This window comes from Phoenix dactylifera, chromosome 18 (genome assembly GCF_051530095.1).
Source record: "Phoenix dactylifera cultivar Ajwa chromosome 18, Ajwa_hap1_PhDact_Kaust_v1.1, whole genome shotgun sequence".
NCBI lineage: Eukaryota > Viridiplantae > Streptophyta > Magnoliopsida > Arecales > Arecaceae > Phoenix > Phoenix dactylifera.
Window position 1 is genome coordinate 2,033,345 of NC_143207.1, and position 22,117 is coordinate 2,055,461.

Here is a 22,117-nt window from a genome sequence, read left to right on the forward strand (position 1 = left end):
AGTTCAGCATGGTACCACCGGTACCATACCCATCCCAACAAGAAAACAGCACCTGTATGGATGTGGGATGCCAATTTTGTCATGAACAAATTATACTAACCATACCGGTCTATACCGATCGGTACCGGTCAGTACTATCTATAGTCTGTACCAATTGGTATCGATCGCTTTTTAATCTTTTTGATTCTAATTGCCTCTATCTGTCCTAGCCATATTGTTACCATTCCATTCCGAGACAAAACCTTGTTATAGATGAATTGGTGTGGGATATTAGTTAGAGTTTTGGATCTAATTAAACAGGCCTGGATATATTTAATGGCTTTAGCTTCAATAATCAACACAGTTTAATTTCAACCTAAGAGTAGACAAACTACATAAATTACCATCCTAGAAAACTTAAAATAGAACAAATTGACTTGAACCTTTTTTTTCTTAATTTTTCTTTTCATTTTTGGACTTTATTCTGACTTCTTTTAATAAAACTCCAAAACTCATAGAAAAACCTTCAAAACTACAAAAAATACCGAAATTGAAACTATGTCTAGGGAACCAAAACAAGAACTAACTTTTATAATCTTTCCTAGAATCCACTTAAGAGTGTCAAGTGGGTCAGTTATTGGGCTGGCTAACATTATGCTATAATCTCTTCTATGGTACTATCTTTCTCTCCTTGCTTTCCCTACCCTATCTTTACATATTATACAATCACAGCCCGGAGAAACTCCATACGCCTCTCCAATGAGTGCAGAAAATGCAAATGAAGATCTAGAGCAGGTACAAAAGATGATTGTGCCTTGAGCCCTCCCAGGCCTATGGTTCTGGAAAAAGTTTGCATCCACATAAATGGGAGAAGCATGGTTAGGCAATGATCTTAACATTTTGTTGTTTATTTCTAAACATAGCTTCATGCTTTGGGTGCATTGACATTACTTTTCAAGACATATTGCCCTCGGATTACACTTCATATAGCCAAGAAGCAAGAAACCAGAATTTATAGAAGCATCTAGAACACTGCTTTCATGTTTTGAATCCATATAATTGAGAGATATGTTTTTCAAACGTTAGTTTTATAAACTTAAAAAGGGTCTACAAGTGTCCTCTGTTGTAAAAGGGCCAACAATTAGGTTTGGAATAACTTGTAGAGAGTTGATTTATCCCTTCACTAAGACTATTACTCACACCACTAATATGTAAAGTCGAACATGCATTTGTATGGATTTTATGGCATTATTGTCTAGGCATACTACAGTAGGTAACAATCAGGTAATTTAGCACGCTACGTGTAACTCACCTTGAGTGGTCAATGGTTCTAAATAGCACGCAATCAAACAGGTTTGCCCAAGTATAGTTTTAGTCTAATTCGAGTTATAACAGAAAATTCTCATATCAAAATCAACATAAATTTGATTGGCCCGGGAAAATATCACCCACTATGGAGTTATTCAGTTTAAGGTCAAATCTCATTTAACTCAAATTTTTAAAAATATTAAAATATAAAATTAATATGAAAATCCTACCCTGCCTCTTCTCTCGCTTTTAATCTCTTGACTCCTTCCTTACTCCTGAATCACAACCACCCACCCTATCCCTCCATTGCCCAAGCTACACCCCATTACCCATCTTCCTTCCCCCCTCTCTCACACCAAACCCACCAATCTTACCTACCTCAACCAAGGTTTGTTGTACCAGTCTACCAGTACTAGGCACCGTACGAATAGCTGATTGCCATGATACGAGTTGGTAAAATATGCCCCTGCAGGGAGACATGGTACACTGCTGGAGGTGAGACAGTAATCATACCATGTGTTAGTACCATACCGAACCAAGCCCCATACCATACTGTTATCTTACCTGTATAGTAAGGTATACCCAATACCAGGCTGTATGGCTTGGTACAACAAACCTTGATCACATGTGCCCTCACTCTATTTCATTCCTTTTTCCTTACCTCTTTCCCTCACATGTATCATCCTAATTTAGGATCGAGTCACCAGAATTTTGCAAAGTTAGAATTGTCATGACTTGAATCTAATTTTTTTGGGAGATTCAAACACGTATGTCAACCAAGGTTGAGAATTTCCAATCCCAATTATGCTTCCTTCTCTAGAAGAGCTCATATTTCCACACATTTCAATTGGTCCTTAGAATTAAGGATATGACTGCTCACAAAATTTTCAATTGGTTAGGTAGGGGGCAGTATGAAGTAATTCTTATTGTACAATATACAAAGAAAGTTGACTTGAGCAAGAACATCTAGTTTTGAGTGCATAATATATGTGAATGTTTAAGTTGAACCATAAGAGTTTTACCAATTGCAAATAGAGGGGAAACCTGATGATGAGATCGTGTTCAATCAATAGAATGGAAGCTTTAAAAACAGAAAAAAGGAAAAAATCACAATGATTTACTTAAAAAGCATTGGTTGATGATGTTTCTCTAAACAACAAGCATAGGAGGTTCCAAAAAGTAGTTCATATGCACATTATCATGCTTTTGGTTATAAATAAGAATTTAAGATTATGGCAGCAATGTCTTACATGGGAACATGTAACTAGAACACCTTGTAGAATGTACATTCACATTTCAAATACCATACTCATTTCAGTTTGTATCAATATTTGAGAAAACAAAACATTAAGATGATTGTTAACTGGAATCTATCATGACATCGTATTCGAAGAACTTACATTTTTCAAACAGTAACTTTTATATTCAATGATACTACCGCTTATTGACTAATACAAGAACTCCTGCAAATTTCAAACGAAGTAATTGTCCCCAATACACCTCCATGAACTTAAAATATACCAAGCTAAAGAATATATTGACTTACATATGCACCTAGACATGCCAGCATATTCTCTCAACATATGCAAACTGTAAACTAAAGAAGAATGCTCCCAAGAGAAATGATAGACATAGCTCCAATTCCAAATATTATTTATAACATATAAAAACATGCTGGAATTTACAATTTTTTTATAACATAAAATCATAACAAGAGCAAAGAAAAACTTTATGAAGAATACAAAGAATGCAGTGAATGATAGTGGCAAGTGGATGATAGTGGCGGAGACTGCAAGCATTACGACAGAAGAAAACAGCACAATCTCTGGAAATTCACAAACCTTTTCAGGAAACAGAAAAATGTGCTTCTTTATTGACAAAGGCAAAAATTTATTTTTCTGCAACTTTTTGGCTGACATAAAGTCCAAAGTAGCACCTTCATCACCATCATCACTAGTTGAGGTGTCTGGCTCCCTTTTAGTTTTAATGAACAGGTTCTCATTTAAGTTTACAATGATGTCTCCACATGTAACATCCAAATTATTGATTTTGACTCCTTGTTCCCTGAGGCAAAAGATGTAAGAAGTTTTTATTCATATAGTCATCATGCTGCCTGTTCAAGTTGTATAATAGGATATGGCAAGCATGACAAACACCTTATATAACTAACTTTTAGTCACATTTAGCTGACTGACAATTTGTGCACTCCATAAAGCATTGTAAACTCATCCCATAACTAGTTGTATGCTTCCATGTAAAATGTGTTACATGATTGAGTACATTCAGTGTAAACAATTTCATGCTTAAAATCCTAAGGTGTCTTCTACCCAATTGCAAAGCATCTATATGTCTCTATATAGTCAATATTGAAATATTTTGCAAAAGATAATAAAACCTAGAAGATAATAATTTGTGAGCTACTGAGATTGCAATATGAACCAGGTTCAATCATACATCTCTTAGCATAATCTACAAATTCATAGTCACCAAACTAGTTGAAAATCACATCTTACCTATACCATGTTTGTTAGATAGGTTAAATTGGCATGTACTTACTTCTCTTTTATCATCCTTAAGCATTTTATTTTATCCACTTCATTGATTATGAAATAGTGTGATGGTCGGTAAAATTATGTACTATCATTAAATTTGACAAGATAAAAATTTTCTTGAGACGACAAGACCAAGATCCCCAGTACCAGAACTGGCACCCATGCCGGTGGGCCAATGGTATGGTAAAGTACGCCCCTGTGCCGTGTCATTCTGATGTGAACCAATAGGAAAACCGGAAAGGGAGGGGGAGAGAGAGAAGGAGAGAGAGGAAAGAGAGATGGAGGGAGGGAGAGGAAGGGAGGGAGAGAGCAAGAGAGGGCAGCGGAGAGAGGCGGAGGGAGGGGAAGGGAGAAGCAAAGAGAGGAAAAGAGAGAGAGGGGGGGGGAGAGGGAGAAGAAAAGAGAGGAAAAGAGATGGGGGGAGAGGGAGAGGGAGGGAGAGAGGGAGAGGGCAACAGTGCCAGAACAGGGCCGAGGGAGAGAGGGAGAGAGGGCTTTCGTTCGTGCATTGGAACAAAGGTGGAGCCCTTGTTTCGAAAGAAAAAAAGGCTTCGGCCCCTTTTTATTTTTCTTGAATTTTTTAAGTGAAGTTGACAGCCGACTTCACTCTAAAAAAATTAGAAAAAGAAAATAATAAGTAATGTCACCAGTGGCTACCAACTTCACTTAAAAAATTTCAAAAAAAATATTAAAAGGGGCCAAGCTCTTGTCTCCTTTCGAAACCAGGAACCCGCCCCTATTTCGATGCATGGAAGAGAGAGCATTTCGAAAATCCTCTCACCCCCCTCCCTCGACCTTGTTCTAGCACCACTGCCATCTCCTCCCTCCCTTCCTCTATCTCTCCCTCCCTCTCTCTCACTCTCCCTTTCCTCTTTTTTCTTCTCCCTCTCCCCCTTCTTTGCCGGTTTCTCAATTTGAAGGCCAAAATTATCCTAGTCAGTTGTCAGTACGGCTTGATACACCCTGAACCAAGCGATTCAAGACGATTCCGCCATCCTAGACAAGACTATAACTTCATTGGAGATTCTCAAGGGATGTTTGATTGGCGAGAAATAAATAATATTCACATAAATACATAAATAAATGACTTTTACAAGTTTATCATTTGGTAGTTTTTCATGAAACCTATCTCTGATAAAATGATATCTCATCAAGGTTTGCTGTACCGGTACCGAACCCCTTACCGGTGCCGCACTAGCATAGGTGTACCGAGTGTCGGTACGGTACGGTACGCCAAGCGTACTGACACTGACATACCTATACCGGTACCCATCGGTACCAGCACGGTACATACGGTATCGACTGGTACCGACCGGTACAGCATACTTTTTATTTCTCATCTATCTTAATGAGAGTTAGATATTCCATCTATTAATATTTTTTTCTCCAACAACTAGTGCAATTGTTAAAGTCATTAAGGGTTGTTACCAAGGACCAAGACTTGACCTCAACTCCTACCAATTTTGGCCAGATTTCTCCTATCCTAGCTCTCAAAACTATTAATAATAATAAATTTTCTCCAAATATTTTTTTATCCCAGATTTTAACAAGATATAAATTTTACAAAAATATTGTTGGTATATACTAACATTCATGTTTAACCCTATAGACACTCTCATTCTCCTTTTCCTTTTCGGAGTTGGGATTTCTACTAAGGCACAATAAAACCCAAACAATCTCCCCTCTAAAATTTTTCTTTTTCTCTCACACAAGCTAAACCTTTTGTGATAAGCTTGTCTCACCCAACCAACCATTTAGCTAAATTAAACGTACCCAAATCTGAACCACTTAGGCCTTTATTGTGCACATGTAACCACACCCTCCCCCCATAAATGTGTCCTCTCCTCACCGTAAACTACCGAGGCTGCCACATTCCTAGCAACCCTTCTACCACCCACAAATGCTCTCTTACATTCCTCTCTCTTTCTCTTCCTCTCTTTCCCCCATTAATTTGCTATCTCTCTCAGTGGTGATCTGAGACTAGTTTTTTGGAGAAGATGAAGAAGAAGAAGAGGGAAAGGCCAAGCATTTAAAACCATCATCAAGGTAGACCCCAATCCCTTCTCTAAGTTAAATTTTTGGCATTATAATACAAAATCTTGGAGAGTTTGGGGTAAGATTTTATTTCTAAATCTTTAGAGATATTGGGTAGAAAAGTGGAAAGTAGGGATTATGAGTGTTTTGATGGTGATATCAGGGCGGACAGGTTCTGCCCTATTTAAGTCCAAAATTATAACTAGAACTCGGCTGGGTTAACTCATGGACCAATAAACCAGCAAAATCAGAAAATTTTTGAAGGATGTTAACCTATTAGGATGGTTTTGAATGTTTTGACTTGCAGGTAAAACAGAGCACAGACTTTGCCTTTGATTAAAACCTTCCTTAGAACTAGTATTTTGACGTGGATTTTAGTGACATTGTAGTAGTAATGGCTTATTTTGTATCTGGAAAGTTTGGAGCCCTGGCTCAAAGGAAAGTATATGAAGTGGTGAAATAATTGCAGCTGTCCATATAATACGGCAGATTACAAAACCCTAACTTTAGTCAATTGTTATTCCACTTGGACTCAGGATTTGCTCATACAAATACAATTTTGCCATATGTAAGCAAGATGACTATAGTTATTAACAAAAAAGTTTGGTGATTTTAGGATTCTCCTATAGGGAAAAACGAATTTTGTTTATAACTGCCTCTCCTTATACAAGCCTAGGAGTTGGAAATGCCTAGAATATCATGCAACGAGGGGGAATAATCAGATAGCAACTATTTCAAGTTTTCAACCTTCAATTACCTTGTTTTAGGTTAACTTCTAAGTTGTTTGAGAAATTTGTGAGGTGTTTGAATAGAGCCAGGAAGTAAGTGTCATTACATGCTCCCTTCTCCATAAAGGCATCAATACCTTATATATAATTGTGTTATGACATCTAATTATTATAATGAGAATGTCCCTATGACCTTTATAGTAGGATTTACAGAACCTGCATTTGTGAAGCTAATATCTTGAGTTAAGAATTCTATCTTTGTAATAGTTGCTAAGTGATTATGACTGTGTACAGTGTGTTGATGACATGTGCATGCATTTGATAATTAGCCTCGTGAGATTGATACCCAGCCACAGGGCATAAGTGTGACATGAGATTGCTGCACAGTCATGGGGTGTAAGCATGACATGAACTTGATGCTCAATCATGGGGCATAAGCATGACATTAGATTGATGCCCAGTCATAGGGCATAAGCATAACAAGATATTGATTCCTATTCAGGGGCGTAAGCGTGACCGGGACTGAATTATCCAAAAGGTTCTTCCATATGCTAGGTTCTGAGTATGGGTAATTTGAAACTTGGTGAAACTATATGATCTTTTATTTATCTATGTTTGAATTGGTAATTCAATTTTATATATATTATTGTATTTCTTGGATAATTTGTGAAAAATTCTCTTGAATATATTTTTTATCCTAAATTAAATTGTGGGAGTGCATGTGGGATACATTTTGGGCTATCATACTCACTATCTTATTCTTCTTTATTTTACAAACACTAAAGCATAGGGGCTGGTGGGGTATTATTTAAAGAGTGTGACTTGGAGCAAGGCTAGTTGTTTTGTAGCACGGACTGGACTTCCATCTTTTGGCAAGGAAAGAGGGATTGTAAACTAGTCTAATTTTGTTAGCAGTTATAGATATTGTCATCTAAAACTTGGGATATTTGCAACTCAAATGTTATTTTGGATGCTTGTGGATATTTGGACCCTCGTATGATGTTTAGTACTCTTGTTTCAAATAAAATATTTAGATTTGAGTTAGTAGTTGCACTGATGTAAGCCACAATCTGTTAATTATGATATGGATATTTGGTCTGTTGTTTTTGCTATCAATATGAATTGAGTACAAGATTTTTTGGGCCTTACATATTTCAAAAGGTAAACCCTTAAGGAATACGCAGCCATGTCATGTGCCTGGACCGTGTGGTTGCTCTGGGGCATGATACCTTTGTTTTTATCTCGTAAAGTTAGTTTACATATCTTCCCCATCTGCTCTCTCTCCCTCTCTCTCTCTCTCTCTCTAATCTAGTCAATCTCCTATTTATTTATCTCATATGTTTAGCCCGTGTACTCTCACATTCCCTTCCATATCTAACAACTAATCTCTTGATCCTTACACACAAAAAGAGAGCATTTATTAGCTTCTTTTAAATACCAGCTACAATTGGTAAAATGCAATCTGTGTTAAAGTTCTCTCCCACATCTCTCTCTCCTTTTTCCTATATCATATGTCCAACTCTAATTCTATTTCACCATGTTTTCTACAAATTTTCTGCAAAATCGTTCTTAGCTATTTCCAAATTTGGATAACAAATATTTACAAATAAAAACTGTAAAAACTATTTATTGATTTTTAAATGCATTATATATCTTGGTATACTATAAAACTTGGAAGTATGAAGACCAAGAATGAACAACCTGTTGTTAATAGAACTCGTTTAACAATTATCAGGCATTTTACCAAAAAAAACTATCATCAGGCACATGGTCTGCCGAACCAGGCCAAACTGCCCAATTCGAGCCATACCGAGACGAACAAGCATGGGACCGAGTCATTTCGACGGTGGGATTCAAAACCAGCCCCGAGCCGCTCAGAATCGGTCCGAATAGGATGATTCCAGGAGGAACCGGTGCACACCGGACTGTTTGCACCAGTTCGGATCCAACCCAGTTCCCCCTTCCCTCTTTCTTTTTAACTAGTGGGAAGGCCTATGAAGGCTTCCCAAGCCTTCTCAAGTGTTCCTTCGCATTTTTTTCAAATCCCTCGGGCTAAAAAATGTGTTGATTTCAACGATTCAAGGAGGATCTAACCCAAAACAAGACATGTTTCTCCTCCCCTCCCTTATTTCCTCCTCTTTTTCTGAACGCTGAAAAATGCCAAAAAATTTCCAAAATAAGGGGAGGTCATGCCAAAATTTTTGATTTTCGCATAATTTCATGATATGTTATAGATCTATGGATGACCTAAATAATTTCACTAAAATATTTAATTTTTAAATTATATATAATTTTAAATTAAAAAATATTTTTTAAAATTAAAAATTAAGAAATAAAATAAAATCCAAAAAATGATTGTAAAAATAGAAGCTTATTTAGTGGCATGCAAGCTACTCTCCAGCTAAATTTGGTGTCAATTTAATCAAGTTTTGACGCGATCATGCGCATAGTGGCCGAAGCCTAAATTTAAAAAAAAAGAAAAATAAGTAACATTCGATGCATGTCCACGGATTTCAAAAAATATATGTAGCATCCATAGTGGGGTTCAAAAAATTAGTAGTACATATTATATAATTCAAAAGTATTTTTTGAAGTAAAAACATATTTTTCTGAATTTATGATATTTAAATATATATTTTTAAATTTAAAAATTAATAAAAAATATAAATAATCCAAAAAAATATGAAAAACTAGTACAATGTATTAGATAAGTCAAAAATATTTTCTAGAGTAGAAAATATTTTTTTAATCGTAACAAAATTTTACTATTTTTACATAATTAATAAACTGACGTGTTTGATAAACCTATAGAAAAAAAGAAAAGCCCGTAGCATGATATTGGTTGGGATAATGGTCAAATACTCTTAACTTGGCACCACTAAATATGCAACTGGTACAATATAGAATTCGAGGAAGGAGGGGTAACCAAATTGTAGCAGCATCTAGCTAGCGGTTATTCTGATGTATCTATGTGTCAGAAATGTCTACAGTAGGTCTGGTAGCTGATAAAAAAGCACTTAACTAATTTCAGAGTAGCGAAGGATAGAGTTGCAAAGAAGAAGGCGGATGTGGACCTTCGAGTGGTTGCAGATAGTCTTAAGCGGCTAGCTATCTGATTCCTCTCTCATACAGTCTCTTCAAGTAGCTGTAAGCGTAATTGATCCACCTTCGCCCTAATTCCCAAGCAAAGGAACCGTCTGACACAGAAACGTATCAACAATCTTGTTCACTACAATCTGAGATTAAGACTAAAGTGCATTCACTCTAAAAAATGATGAAACTTCCGTTCGCCCCCTCTCATCATCACTCTTGCTCTCTCTTTCTATACGATGATCTTCCCTTCCTACACTGACTCTACTTCTCGTTCGGTCTTTCCCTTTCACCATCCTCTCCGTCCAAGAAGCGCCTCTTTCGCTCCAAGGCTTTCTCGTGGTACTTAGAAAGCAAGGCTGTCAGCTGATGAAATTGGGGATCGCTACGCTGACGCTTTCCTCTCTTGTCTCCCTTGAGAATCTGGAAGAGGTAGCCCTTAAAGAAGTCAACTAGATCTTTCTGGTTCACACAACCGGAGTACTGAGACAGATAGGACTGGATGCGGGGCAATAGCAACTGGAAGACGGAACCATCGCCTTCGAGCGGTAGCTTTCCTTTCTTCTTTCATTTTATATGATTAATGACCTGTGCATTCAGCTTGCTTCGAATACGGCGCAGAGGAGCAGTTTGGACTATGGTGCCATCATCCCGGATCGAAAGCAGAATGCCGAGGGATAACATGCTTCCTTTCCCGCGCAGTAGCTCACTCCACTCTGCATTCGTTCAAGCTTAAAGTCGGCTAGAGCGCGAAAAAAGAAGGTTTTAAAGCGAGTATCAGTATCTCAGTTTCAATTCAAACATGGGCTTTCGTTGATGATAAGAATGATCATATAATCAGATGGCTTGTAGACTAGCAGCAAGAGCCGAAGCTTGATGAGCCAGGATCGCCTCCATGACCAGCCAGTGAAGCTAGGATGAATGCAGATCAATGGGCAGATCGCAATATTTTATTCATCCTTCCAGCAGATCAGCCATACCACAGGGGTCACTGAGGAGCTGGTCATCACCTGACTCCTTGTCTGAGACATCCTCTTAAAAATATAATCGAAAGTTGCTTAGATGAAACCACTATGCTATCCGGTCGACTCAATCAAAAGGGTGACATCCATCCTCACAGTGTAGCTAGGTAGAGAGGGGGATGAAGAGAAAATAGGCAGTTGCTTAACACAGCAAACAAGAAAAAGAAAAAGTAATTGCAGCCTCGAGGAAGAGTGTGAAGGAGTCAGTTCAATCAAATTCAAAGACCAGAAACAGCAGTGATGACAGTTCTACTAGTCATAGATCTAATAGCCAGGAAGAGAATGAAGAATATCAGACCATCGTTTATAAAACACGGCTGCAGGGTGGTCTTTGATTCACAAGTAAGTCTCAGTTTATGTATGCTACACAGAATAGGGACCACGGTGCACGATCTGATAGAGCCCGTGAGAATACAATTGCATATAGAGACAGGCTTCTTGAGGTCATTCAGAAGGACACAATGCAGTTGCAGATACATCGGTGCATGGAGTAAAATCTATAGATGTATCAGATTTCGAGTCGTATGTTGGATTCTATTATTCGCAGCCACAAGCAGCTTATGACCCATAGGAATACAGATATAGAAATGATGTGTCTGAGGCATCGTCTTCTGGTGGCTACTATCCTACGCAGCTCGGAGCATCTTATGGGTCAGATTTTGCTACTAGCAAATTTGCATATGTCCTTCCACAGCCGTATTATCAGCTAGAGAATACCTCTCAGAGCTAAAGCATCAGTGAGAGATTTGAGAATGATTATATGCCAAAGCACGTTCCTTATGGCATGAGTGTATAAGACTATAGCGTCGTTTAGTTAGAGAAGTGGGCTGACGTGCCTCTTGAAGTCCTGATTATGCTAATGATTAAGCAACCTACAAGAGACACCGCCACTCAATGAGATTTTAGATATCAGTATGTATATGATACTTTAAATATATGTAGTTGATTGTATTATTTTATATTTTGTAACTATTAATTGATTTTAAGATATTTCATGTTGCTTCTTCTAGCAGGCAACATCTCGCTAATCATTTTATATTTTGCATCACTCTAAAACATCAAGAAGCACCAATTAGGATGCATCAGGAACATAAAAATATCAAAAAAAACATTAAACTATACTTAAAATCATTGAAAAAATTTGATTATCAATAATGCAAACTTAAAATACATTGAAAAAAACTGGCGCATAGTTCACCATACCGACCTGAACTAAATGGTATGGGATGTACCATACCATACCATAACAGTTCGATATCGATACCCGGTACAGAAGGCATACCGACACTCGGTACGCGAAAAAAACTCCGTACCATACTAACAAAGTGCTAATATAGCACCGGTTTAGGGTCTAGTACTGAGACGGCGAGCCTTGAATTAGCGTGTCGGTTCCATACTAGCACACCTCTACGTACCATATGTCGGGACGGTACCGGTTACCGATACCAAACTAGCTGCCGACCAGTTTAGCTTTCGGTAGCGGTTCGGTAGACCTTAATCAGGCATCATTATCCATTTTCTGAAACTAACAAAATATCAAACAGCCCAGTACAAGAGGAGAAAGTAGATATGTACATGTGCAGCAAAGTACTAAAATAGAAGAAAAGGAGAAAGAGGAGCGGGGAACGAAAACAAGTTGTGATTACTGTAGTTTACAACGGAAGAAAGAAATATATAAAATATTAAAGAAATAGAAAATTCAGAAAGAGAACACCAGAGAGAGAGAGAGGGGGGGGGAGAGTCACAATATTCATCACTAGGACTGTGGGGAACAAGGTAGGAATCATCTCCACTAATTGCACTGCTGGCATGGGCTGCTTTCTAATAGGAATTTAGGCTACGGTCTACAGTTGCATTCAGGTGCAATAGGTTTTGCAATTCAACATGAAATATGTTTAAAATAAAATACAACTAATTGATCATTATAATAATATATTACATGCTGGGTACTAATTTTGCACTTCATAATTGTATGCACCATATGTTGCACACATTATGTTTCAACTGAACCAGATGTTTAAACAGTAAATTGGACTAAATGGCTGCTTCAAGTCTAACCATGCACTGCTTCAAAGGTTTGGCACCCTATAGTCATCATTCATTAAGCCTGATGTGAGTTATATAGCATAAAGATTTTTAGAAATAGTTATATAATTGTCTCAAGAAATGCATAATCATGTCATATGAAAATCAATTGTAAGATGCAAAATCAATAACTATTAGTGGGAAGAAAAAAATGACCTGTGATGACCAAATTGACAAGTGATTGACAAATCCTCACACATAAAAGGAGCACAATTCATGTCCAGAGAAGTTGAACATGTCTGCCCAGCGACCAAATGGCCACCTTGGTAAAAACTGGATGACTGGTCAAAACTGAGCTGTGAATCACATATTTGTACAAGAAAAGATATAAGGTGCAGCTTAACATCAAGGACAGAATTTGATGCCTCATTTTTAGATATGTCCACTTTCAGATCCTTGACTACAGTGGCAGCTTTTGGTGCCTATGACATTCAAATAAAAGTTTACATAAAATAACAACCAAGTGATCAATGCATAGAGATTATTTAAACTTCGAAAGCACACAGTCAATAAAGACTGGAGCGGCAGAAGAGGATTGGCATTCCTATACCAAAACAAATTGCTAAAACAGAAATGTGCAAAATGAATTTCTGCAGAAATATGCACATGACAACAAAAAAAGAACATGAAACTAACAACCCAAAAGTAAACTACATCTCAGTTTAGCCAACAGAAATCTTCAATTGGAACATTATGAAGGACAGCATAAATGGTTTCAGCATAGATGTTCATTGCAGCATAAACCAACAACCTAAAAGTACACTCCTTCCCTGTGAAGAGACAGCTGGTTGCAGCATAAATGGTGCTTCCCATAGAAAAATATTTGGTTGCAGGGATGCAGATTGTGATGACTTTCCAGTAATTATTTTCAATATTACAGACTCTAGCCACATGATTTTGCGCAAAAACTATCCATCTGCCACGCAATTGATTCTACCGATGTATCTTGTACTTCAAGATGCCATGGAACCTTAAATTGTAATAGAGTCATTGTCCCTTCACCAAAGAATTACCGAGAATAATCACTTCCTTCTTAAGAGCTTGTTGGTTCCATGAACTCATCTAGTCTTCTTATGATATCATGGATCCTCTTCAACTGGACTTCTTACTTGTCTAAACTCTAAATTTGTTAAAGAACTTAATACCAACAGAACATAGATGTTTAATGATGAGAGCACAAAAGTGCGACCTACATGTCACTAAAATTAGTGTTATTGCTAACCGATAATGATAAATTCACTGGATTAATATTATATTTGGGTTTGACACAGATTATCATAAATTAGTAATAAAATGCACATTGAGTACAAATTTGACTTCAGAAGGATCCCTTCCCAGATATGACCCGGTTGAAGATCGAGTCGGGTCCGAGTCGGGTCCGAGTCGGGTTCGGGTCCGAATCGGGTCCATTTTGTTTGTGCTTTTGGGAAAGAATTTTGGGCAAATCTAATTTGGCCATATCATAACTATGAGGTGCTGGGTGACCCATGACTTGAAAGACTTGCAATTGACCTCCAGTCAGAACAGATGACCCGTGACGAACCAAGTTCGTCCGTCTACAAGCCAGATTTCATATCACACTATTTTTTATCTATATAACTAATTGGACGGAACTTGGTGTCTCCCAGCTCTCATCTCAGGAGGGCAAAGAAAATCCCAGCTCCAGCCATGATCCAAGCAGCGGATCCTAGCTTCCTTCCCAAGTCGAATCCGCGGCCATCCCGTGCGAAAACAGGGAGAGCAACGGTCCCCACCATCCCGTGATCCAAGCTTCCACCGATTGCCGTGATCGGTTCCTCCCACCAGCCCACGGATCATCGCCTCCTCGCAGCATCCGGCGTCCGCCCTCTTCTTCCGCCCGTGAAGCCAGCCCCTCATCCCGTGATCCCCCTCCACGGATCAAGCTTCCGCATCTCCAGTGGTCCCGCAGCGGCCTCCAACGTTCCCGTAATCAAGCTTCCGCGATCCATCCTAGCAACTCCTTCTGTTCCAGCACCCGGCCACGATCAACCGTCCCGAGCGTTCCTTCCTGCATCGCGTCCCCCTCTTGGCCCAAAGAAGGAAGACCACAGCGCCCCTCCTCCGAGTTCCAGCTCCATTCCGTCGATCCCGCGGCCCCGAGTCCGTGTCAACGTCCCAGCCGCTCGTGAAGCAACTCATCTCGCCGTCCATGACACCTCCAAGCCTTCCTCCACGGCAGATCCACATCATCCTCCCAGATTTCCAGCAATCCTGTGATCCACACCTCCACCGCGTCCGCCCTCTCCTTCCGCCCATAATCTAGCCATCCACACTTGCTGGGGATCTATATAAGGGAGCCATCGAGAAGGAGGAAGGGAGCTCTCGGCTGGGTGTTGAGCCAAAGAACAGAGGAGAGAGGGAGCTCGGTTCGGTGGGGAGAGAAGAAGAAACAGGGGATTGCTCTGTTTCTTTTGGAGAAGAAAGAAAAAAAAAGGAGGAAGAAGAGCTCTGTTTTCCAAATAATATTTTATGTTATTTTTTTGGGAGCTCTACCGAGGGAGAGAAACAATGCAATTGTTTATTTTTCTTTCTTTGTTTTTATATTTTATTCTGTAGAAGGAGGAAGCATTAGGCTTCCAATCTTCACTTTATTTTTACTTGTCCTTTTAATGCAATCCATAAATCTCTTTTTATGCAATTTATATTCTAAGTTTCAGTTTCTACAATTTATTTTATGTGTACTGAAAATCTTATTTAAATATTTTTTTTCTTGCTATTTGACCGCTACTCTGAATTAGACTTCGATTCCAAGTATCTGTCTTTTCGTTATTTTCAAATAAAAAATATTCTCCGGTAGACTAGAGAATCCATCAACATCCTCAAAATAATGTTTTTCTTCTATCATTCAAAAATCGATTTCGAATCCGAGTGAACGTTTTATTTTTTATGCAACTCCAATCGCCTTTCTGTGGATCGACCTCTTACCACCACTATTCTTCGAGTAGAACAGGTAAGAGTAAAATTAATTTAAACTTTGTCTGTCGGTTCTAACAACGATCTGTTTAGCATATTTTTAGGTAAACAGGAATCGCACAACATTTAACTTGCTCCTATTATTTCCTCATCCATATCAGAAGACAACTAATAGGAAAAAAAGTTTATTTTTTCTGGAATCTAAAACATGTTTCTCAATTGCACAATTTAATTGCAGATTTATTTGAAATCTAAATTTTAATTTGCAACCTTTTGACACATATGTGTGTTGTTTAACTTTCTAGACGAATATTTGAGCCATCAGAAAATTTAGAACATTTCATGATTGACTCCAAGCTCATATTTGATGCTTTAAATATCTGCATCAAATCCTAGAACAATGCATCATTAGGCAGTAGAGCTTACCATGAAACATTGAATGAAGGTCCGCCGTACCGGTACCGGTCGGCGTACCGGTGGCGGGCCGGACCGGTACGGTACCGGTCCAGTCCAGTACGTACCGGCCGGTACCGCGAGCCAAAAACCACAGCACCTCGCGCTGTGGTTCATAAAAAAAAAAAATTCGTACCGCTGCAAACCGGCCGGTACGGAGACCGGCCGGTTCGCACAAGAAAACCGGAGATACCGGTTTTCTTGTAGTTCCGGTACCGGTCTAGGACCGGACCGGTACGGCATTCCATGCATTGAACGCCAGTTGATAGTTCTAGAAACCTACCATCACAGTGACATGGTTCATGCTCAGAGAAAAGAAAGCAACCCAGCACAAATTTCTTAGGGCAAGAAAGTGCCTACAGGTAAGAGATCTGCTTGATAATTGGAAAACTTTTCTTAATAAATGAGAGAATGAAAAGTTAGAGAAAATGATATAAAGAGTAAGTTCTTAAATCTTATGCATCATCATATTCTAAACAAACAGATCCAGTCTTCCAGAAACTTCATAAGCAGGAATTAGCCAATTCTTGGGCCTTTGGAAGTACATAGATAAAGAAACAAAAGCTTCAAAAAAATATATGTTAATCTTCTTAAAGAAAAAGCACCTAATTGTGCCTTCATTCATCAGTTTAAGCAGCCATATTAATTGTCACTCTGCTCTCTCCATAATAAGCCCTTCTTCTTTTCTCCCGACAACTATAGGGTCTTTATTAATACTAGATGGTGCTCTAATAACAACATCAGGGAGAACATAAGCCTCCATTTAAATTGGCATAAAACAATTTAAAGAATAATACAGTACACTCCTCATTTCCTTGCCAATAGTGAAGGAACTTAGATAAGGCCACGACAGCAAAAGGTGCATAGTCAGAGGCAAAAAATAAATGCTTGTTCATGGTGTTTTAAGGTTCTAGTCAGTTGCAAATTTATTATCCAGAAGCCTTAAGGCCAATTGGTAAAGTGTTCACCTTATTTCAAATCCAGGAGTGGATTTTTATGATTTTCTTGTTGCATTTGCTTTTAAGTAGTATTTGATATCTTACATTGGTTAAATTAAATGTATCAGTTGAGATTATCATAAGATTTTCTCTCTTCCTATGTAAGCTCCATATAAGGAGTCAATTTAATTTCTAGCGGTTAGAGAGTTCTGATATCTGATTGTTTCTGCATAACGAGCACTGAGCAATAAGTGGATAATTTCTGTCATGTGATCGAGGAACCAAATCTTCTTTCCTCCTGATATCTCCTCCTGATATCTACTTCCCTCGGAACTCATCTTCTACTCTCTTCCTTTTAATGTTTTTGGAGCTCTTCATAATTTGATGTCATATTAGTTATATTACTTAAGGGAAAGCAATTTCATTCCTTTGAGACATGTCAAGATTCAACTTAGGGAGTTCCTATGCTTCAGAGCTAGTTAATTCCAGATGAGCCAAGCCTTCTTCCTAAGTTATGAAACTAAGAGGATGGAGAAAATGAGAGATTATAATTAATGGTTGGACCTTTGGAGGATATCAAGTGACATTTTGCTTCTTTAAAGAACAATTAAGAAAAAAATGAAGAATTGGATGAGAACCGTGTACAGCTCTTTCTTTTGATGAAGTGGAAAGGTTAATCTTATCCTCAAAATTCTAATAAGTTCACTTCCAACAGATAAAATAGTGGTAACTTTATCTTCATTTCTAAATTTCCTTTTGCTCATAAAGATGAAGTAGGATTGCATCACAAAGAGGCCTCTTGCTCAAATTATATTTCTTCAAGGTAAAGTAATAAATGTTTACATCTTTACCTACTTCACATGGAAAACTACAAAAACAAAAGAAGGATGTGCTAGTTACTCTTAATGTTGATAAACATATTGACTAGGATTGTCCTATCAATTAAGTAGAATACCTTTATTGATTTACCTACACATGGCACACTTCTTTGAGTTGATAAAGATTTTAAGAAAGAATTGAGTGATCTTGACATGGATTTCCTCTTAATTGAGTGATCTTGACATGGATTTCCAAGAGGATCACATGATCAATGATGGTATAACTTCAATTCACCTAGAAGAAGATCTTCCTCTCATCATCTAAGTCATGCAATTGTCCATTTTGATTTAAGGTTTTGATTATAAAGGTTTAGGAAGTCAAATCACAGGGGCTCATGTAGCAAAAGCATCCATTATGCAAATAGATATGCATAAATCATGCCAAACAGTACAAGTTGTAGTGCAGACCATGAAAAGTGTGTGTTGAACCTGAGAAAGAGATATATGCCATTAGAAGGCTTGCTAATAATCATTCAAATGGATGGAGTTATCCAAAACAGAATAAAGATGAGCAGTAAAAAAGTGAATCCAAGAATATGTCTATTATTGGAAAGTTAGGGTCTTAATAAATTGTAACTTACTATCCAGCAACTTAACCAAGGTTTGTCGAACTGTCCCAAACCACCTGATTCGAGGCATAACATACCGAACCGGTGCAGAACCGAGAAGGTTTTAGCATGGTCAACAATCTTGACATAGTATTGTACCGGTATATTGCTGGTTTGATATGGTACATGTCAGTGCGGTACAGTATGGTATTGTATGCACCCCATACCAAGATAGCTCCCAAGATCTTTTTCTCATTTTCTACCATAGTACCACCCGAAATCGGGCAGCATGGATCGGTATGGTATTGTGTGCACCCCAGTTTGGATAACACCGAATCGAAGGATACCAATTAAACCTTTGACATCAAGAAGAAATTCTCCCAAAGGAATAAGACCTTAGATCTTACCAATCCCAATGCCTGTGATGTAAAGAGGAAGAGATCAACCAGCAAACATAAACCTAGAACTCCTTCAAAACTACACTAAAAATCAAATCAGATTCCTGGCTGAAATGTTAAAAATTCAAACAATGTTATAGTAATAGTTAGGGTAGAAAAGCTATTCAGAATTGTTTGGAAGAAGGCCATAGAGTGAGGACCATGCAGTTGGTATGGAGGAAAAAAAATGAATATCAATGCCGTTAGTGGGTCACACATGAGGAGAACAGTACATAACAGGAATCTTGAAAATTGTGGATCCTTTATTTGTCACATTCCTCATATAGAACAAGACTATGAAAACATAAAATTCAAGAAAAAAGTGCAAAAAGTACAATCAGCAGAGCATTGGACATTTCAATTTTTTTGACTAAGAATCTGTGGAGAGTTTTATTGGAATGGATCAACTCTATCATGTGCAGTAGCATGCTTAGATGATCCAATTTAGTTGCAGCACCGAGCAAATCATGTCATTGATAAATAAGAGATGGCATGCATCTTCCAACAAGATCCAATTTCATAAGCGAAAACAAACCTTCAAAATTAATTCCTTCACAGAAACTGATAAAAATCTTGTCATGTTAGTCAAGATCATCCACCTTCCTCTTCCTACCGAACGTGATCTTTTAGGTTTACTCTTCTTAATGCTTTTTGCAGTAGGCCTTAAAACAACTTCCACATCACTTATTAAGAATTGCATCTTTGGGCTCCGAGAGACAAAGATAACTACAACTTTAATTTCACCAATCGATAGATATTCAACAGAACCCTGAAAAATAGAACAGATTTTCATAACTGGCATGTGCACCAGATATAAAATACAACAAAAGTATAAAATTTAAAATGGCTATTCATTACTACTATAAAGAGCATTGACAAATTGTAACATGTAGACGTTTTTCTGCATAGAACGCATGGATTTTCAATTATATTGCCAAATACATTTATGAGAAAACCATTAAGTCAACTGAGTAAATGTGTGTTTATCATGCATTCCATGCAACAAATGGCAATGAAGGACTCATAAAAGTGATCTTTAGAAAAGAGATCTTGCTCGTAATCTTTTTGATTTAGTAATGTGACATAAGATAAAGTCAGAGTTCACTTGTTACAAGTTCAAAAGATTAGGCTATGGAAAGAAGATAATGGAGATGCATGAGATAGACAAAAAAAATGTTATACAATCATTTTTAAGTATATTTAAAATACATTTTCACAGGCGAGAGGAAGAATGGATCGCTACGACCTCATTCCTTATCAATCTTTTTTGTTATTTATGTAACTTGTCAAATAATCCCACTTTTCGGAGGCTCCCGTTTCTGTACATTGAAAAGAGAAGAGGGACATATTGAAATAAGTTAGTAGTATTTGTAGATTGTGGAGAGTGAAGACATAGGTTCAGTTGTTTGGCCCAAGGAGCCTGAATTACTCGTGTTGGCAGGAGCTAACATGTGAGAGAAGCATGGATGGCTGTCTTCAGCTGTCTGATCAAAGATTCTCCTACTTTTCGGCAACTCCATAGATAAATTCAGTCTTTTTTGGGTATTGCACATCTCTTATTTATCACTCTTAAAGACAGAGCAAGAACTGAACCAAGATGAGTATTTATTTAAGCTGTAAGCATATAAAACTTGTGGAGAGAGGGAAGTATTGGGCAACTTTAGTCAGTCATACAGGCCAAGAAAATCATGTTATAATTCAACCGATCGTATCTTCAGCCATGCATGGCCGTGCAACAAAAGATGAAGGCTTTCACACTATAATATTCAATATACATATATCAGTACATATATAAATATGTAAATAGGTAAATCTGGTACACTACTACAAATGTACGTATTATTATTTATGAAGAGTATTTTTAATGATAATTGTACAACAATAACATACTTGATCTGCCTTTATTTTAGATTTTGTTTCTATAAAGGGCCTATAGCGTCATTCTAGCACCAGAACATAATTTACGAGACAACTTGTAAAGGAAGGACCTATTCCTCAAAAATAAAGAAGAGTGCAATGCTGATAAACTGGCACTTTTTTTTGTTCTGCACCTATTCAGTGTCTGTGCACATCCATGAAGCTTTTATTTTTCAGTTGAGATATGGTCATAAGAATAATGGAATTTCATAGAGCTATGCATTCAACAATATGATCCATTTTCCCCCAGAAGATTATGTTAAAATGACTAAAGGTATCTAAAACTGAATGCTATAAAATGAATACGGTAATCATATATACTAAAACTGTCTTTCCTGGAGTATTTTGATAGTTTTAGTGGAAAAACCTTTCTGAGTGACAAAGTAATATCCCTTAAACAATTGCATCCGGCAACCTGAAAACCAACAGATGCACCCATTATCCGGCTCAGAAACCAAGCTAACAACCTGGCAGCAAACCTGAAATAAGAAGCATTGCTAAAGGTTAGATTAAAAGGGTAAATGTTCTGATTTTCTAAGGAAAGCAGCGCACTCATACATAGCTACTAAGAAGAAACATGCTAACTAGACATCAAGTTGGATTACAGGTACAGGCAAAAATAAATAGAGGCAGGGAAAATAGTGCAATATTTCTTGTGGACAGTAATTACTATATAACCAATAAATATGTACCATTGATACTCAAGGTTGATTGATTAAACACTGTCAAGTTATGAATGACTCATCAACCTAAGACAGGCTTGCTTAAGTTCAAAATAGCAGATAGTGCTTAAGAAGACACAATTTATAGGCATGATCGTCATTATATTTCTTGAAAACTGCATTGTATGCTGAAATATAGAGAATATGGGAAAGGCTATATGCATCCTTTACAAGAGGATTCCAGGAATAATTAGAGCTACCAAAAGAATCTCAACCAAATAGTCATCTGCAAAAAACCCAATGTTCCAAGGCTATTTTCGTTTTCACTTGCTGTGGAAATAATGGCTAGGCATGGTACGATATGTTTTGGCCATGGGCTGGTTTTAGGACTACCATATGAGGTGACCTATTGTCATTGACTGCATAGAACACTTAACAACCACCCTTTGATAACAAATGCATGCTAAAACTCTAATGTCATGATCATAATGTTACAAATCATTGATAATATCTGATGTTTTAGTGAGGGTCAGATGACAATGATAGCTAGCC

General features: G+C 37.6%; 1 protein-coding gene across 7 annotated transcripts in view; it reads right to left on the reverse strand.

Annotated features, from left to right (window-relative positions):
• The window catches only part of LOC103722438 (protein SABRE-like), an 88,299-nt gene that overhangs the window by 61,844 nt on the left and 4,338 nt on the right, over nt 1–22,117 (reverse strand). For 4 of the 7 annotated variants that reach the window (XR_015974701.2, XM_017846506.5, XM_039132035.3 and 1 more), the window contains exons 2-5: nt 21,271–21,382; nt 19,522–19,755; nt 12,955–13,220; nt 3,129–3,351 (exon numbers count right to left, since the gene is read on the reverse strand). Coding sequence is in view for 5 of the 7 variants with exons in the window: in XM_017846506.5 (XP_017701995.4) it covers nt 3,129–3,351; nt 12,955–13,220; nt 19,522–19,755; nt 21,271–21,382 (835 nt within the window). In the remaining 2 variants the exon portion in view is untranslated. The remainder of the gene's footprint in view (nt 1–3,128; nt 3,352–12,954; nt 13,221–19,521; nt 19,756–21,270; nt 21,383–22,117) is intronic. The other 3 variants (XM_088714338.2, XM_088714337.2, XM_088714339.2) reach the window with 2 other exon arrangements.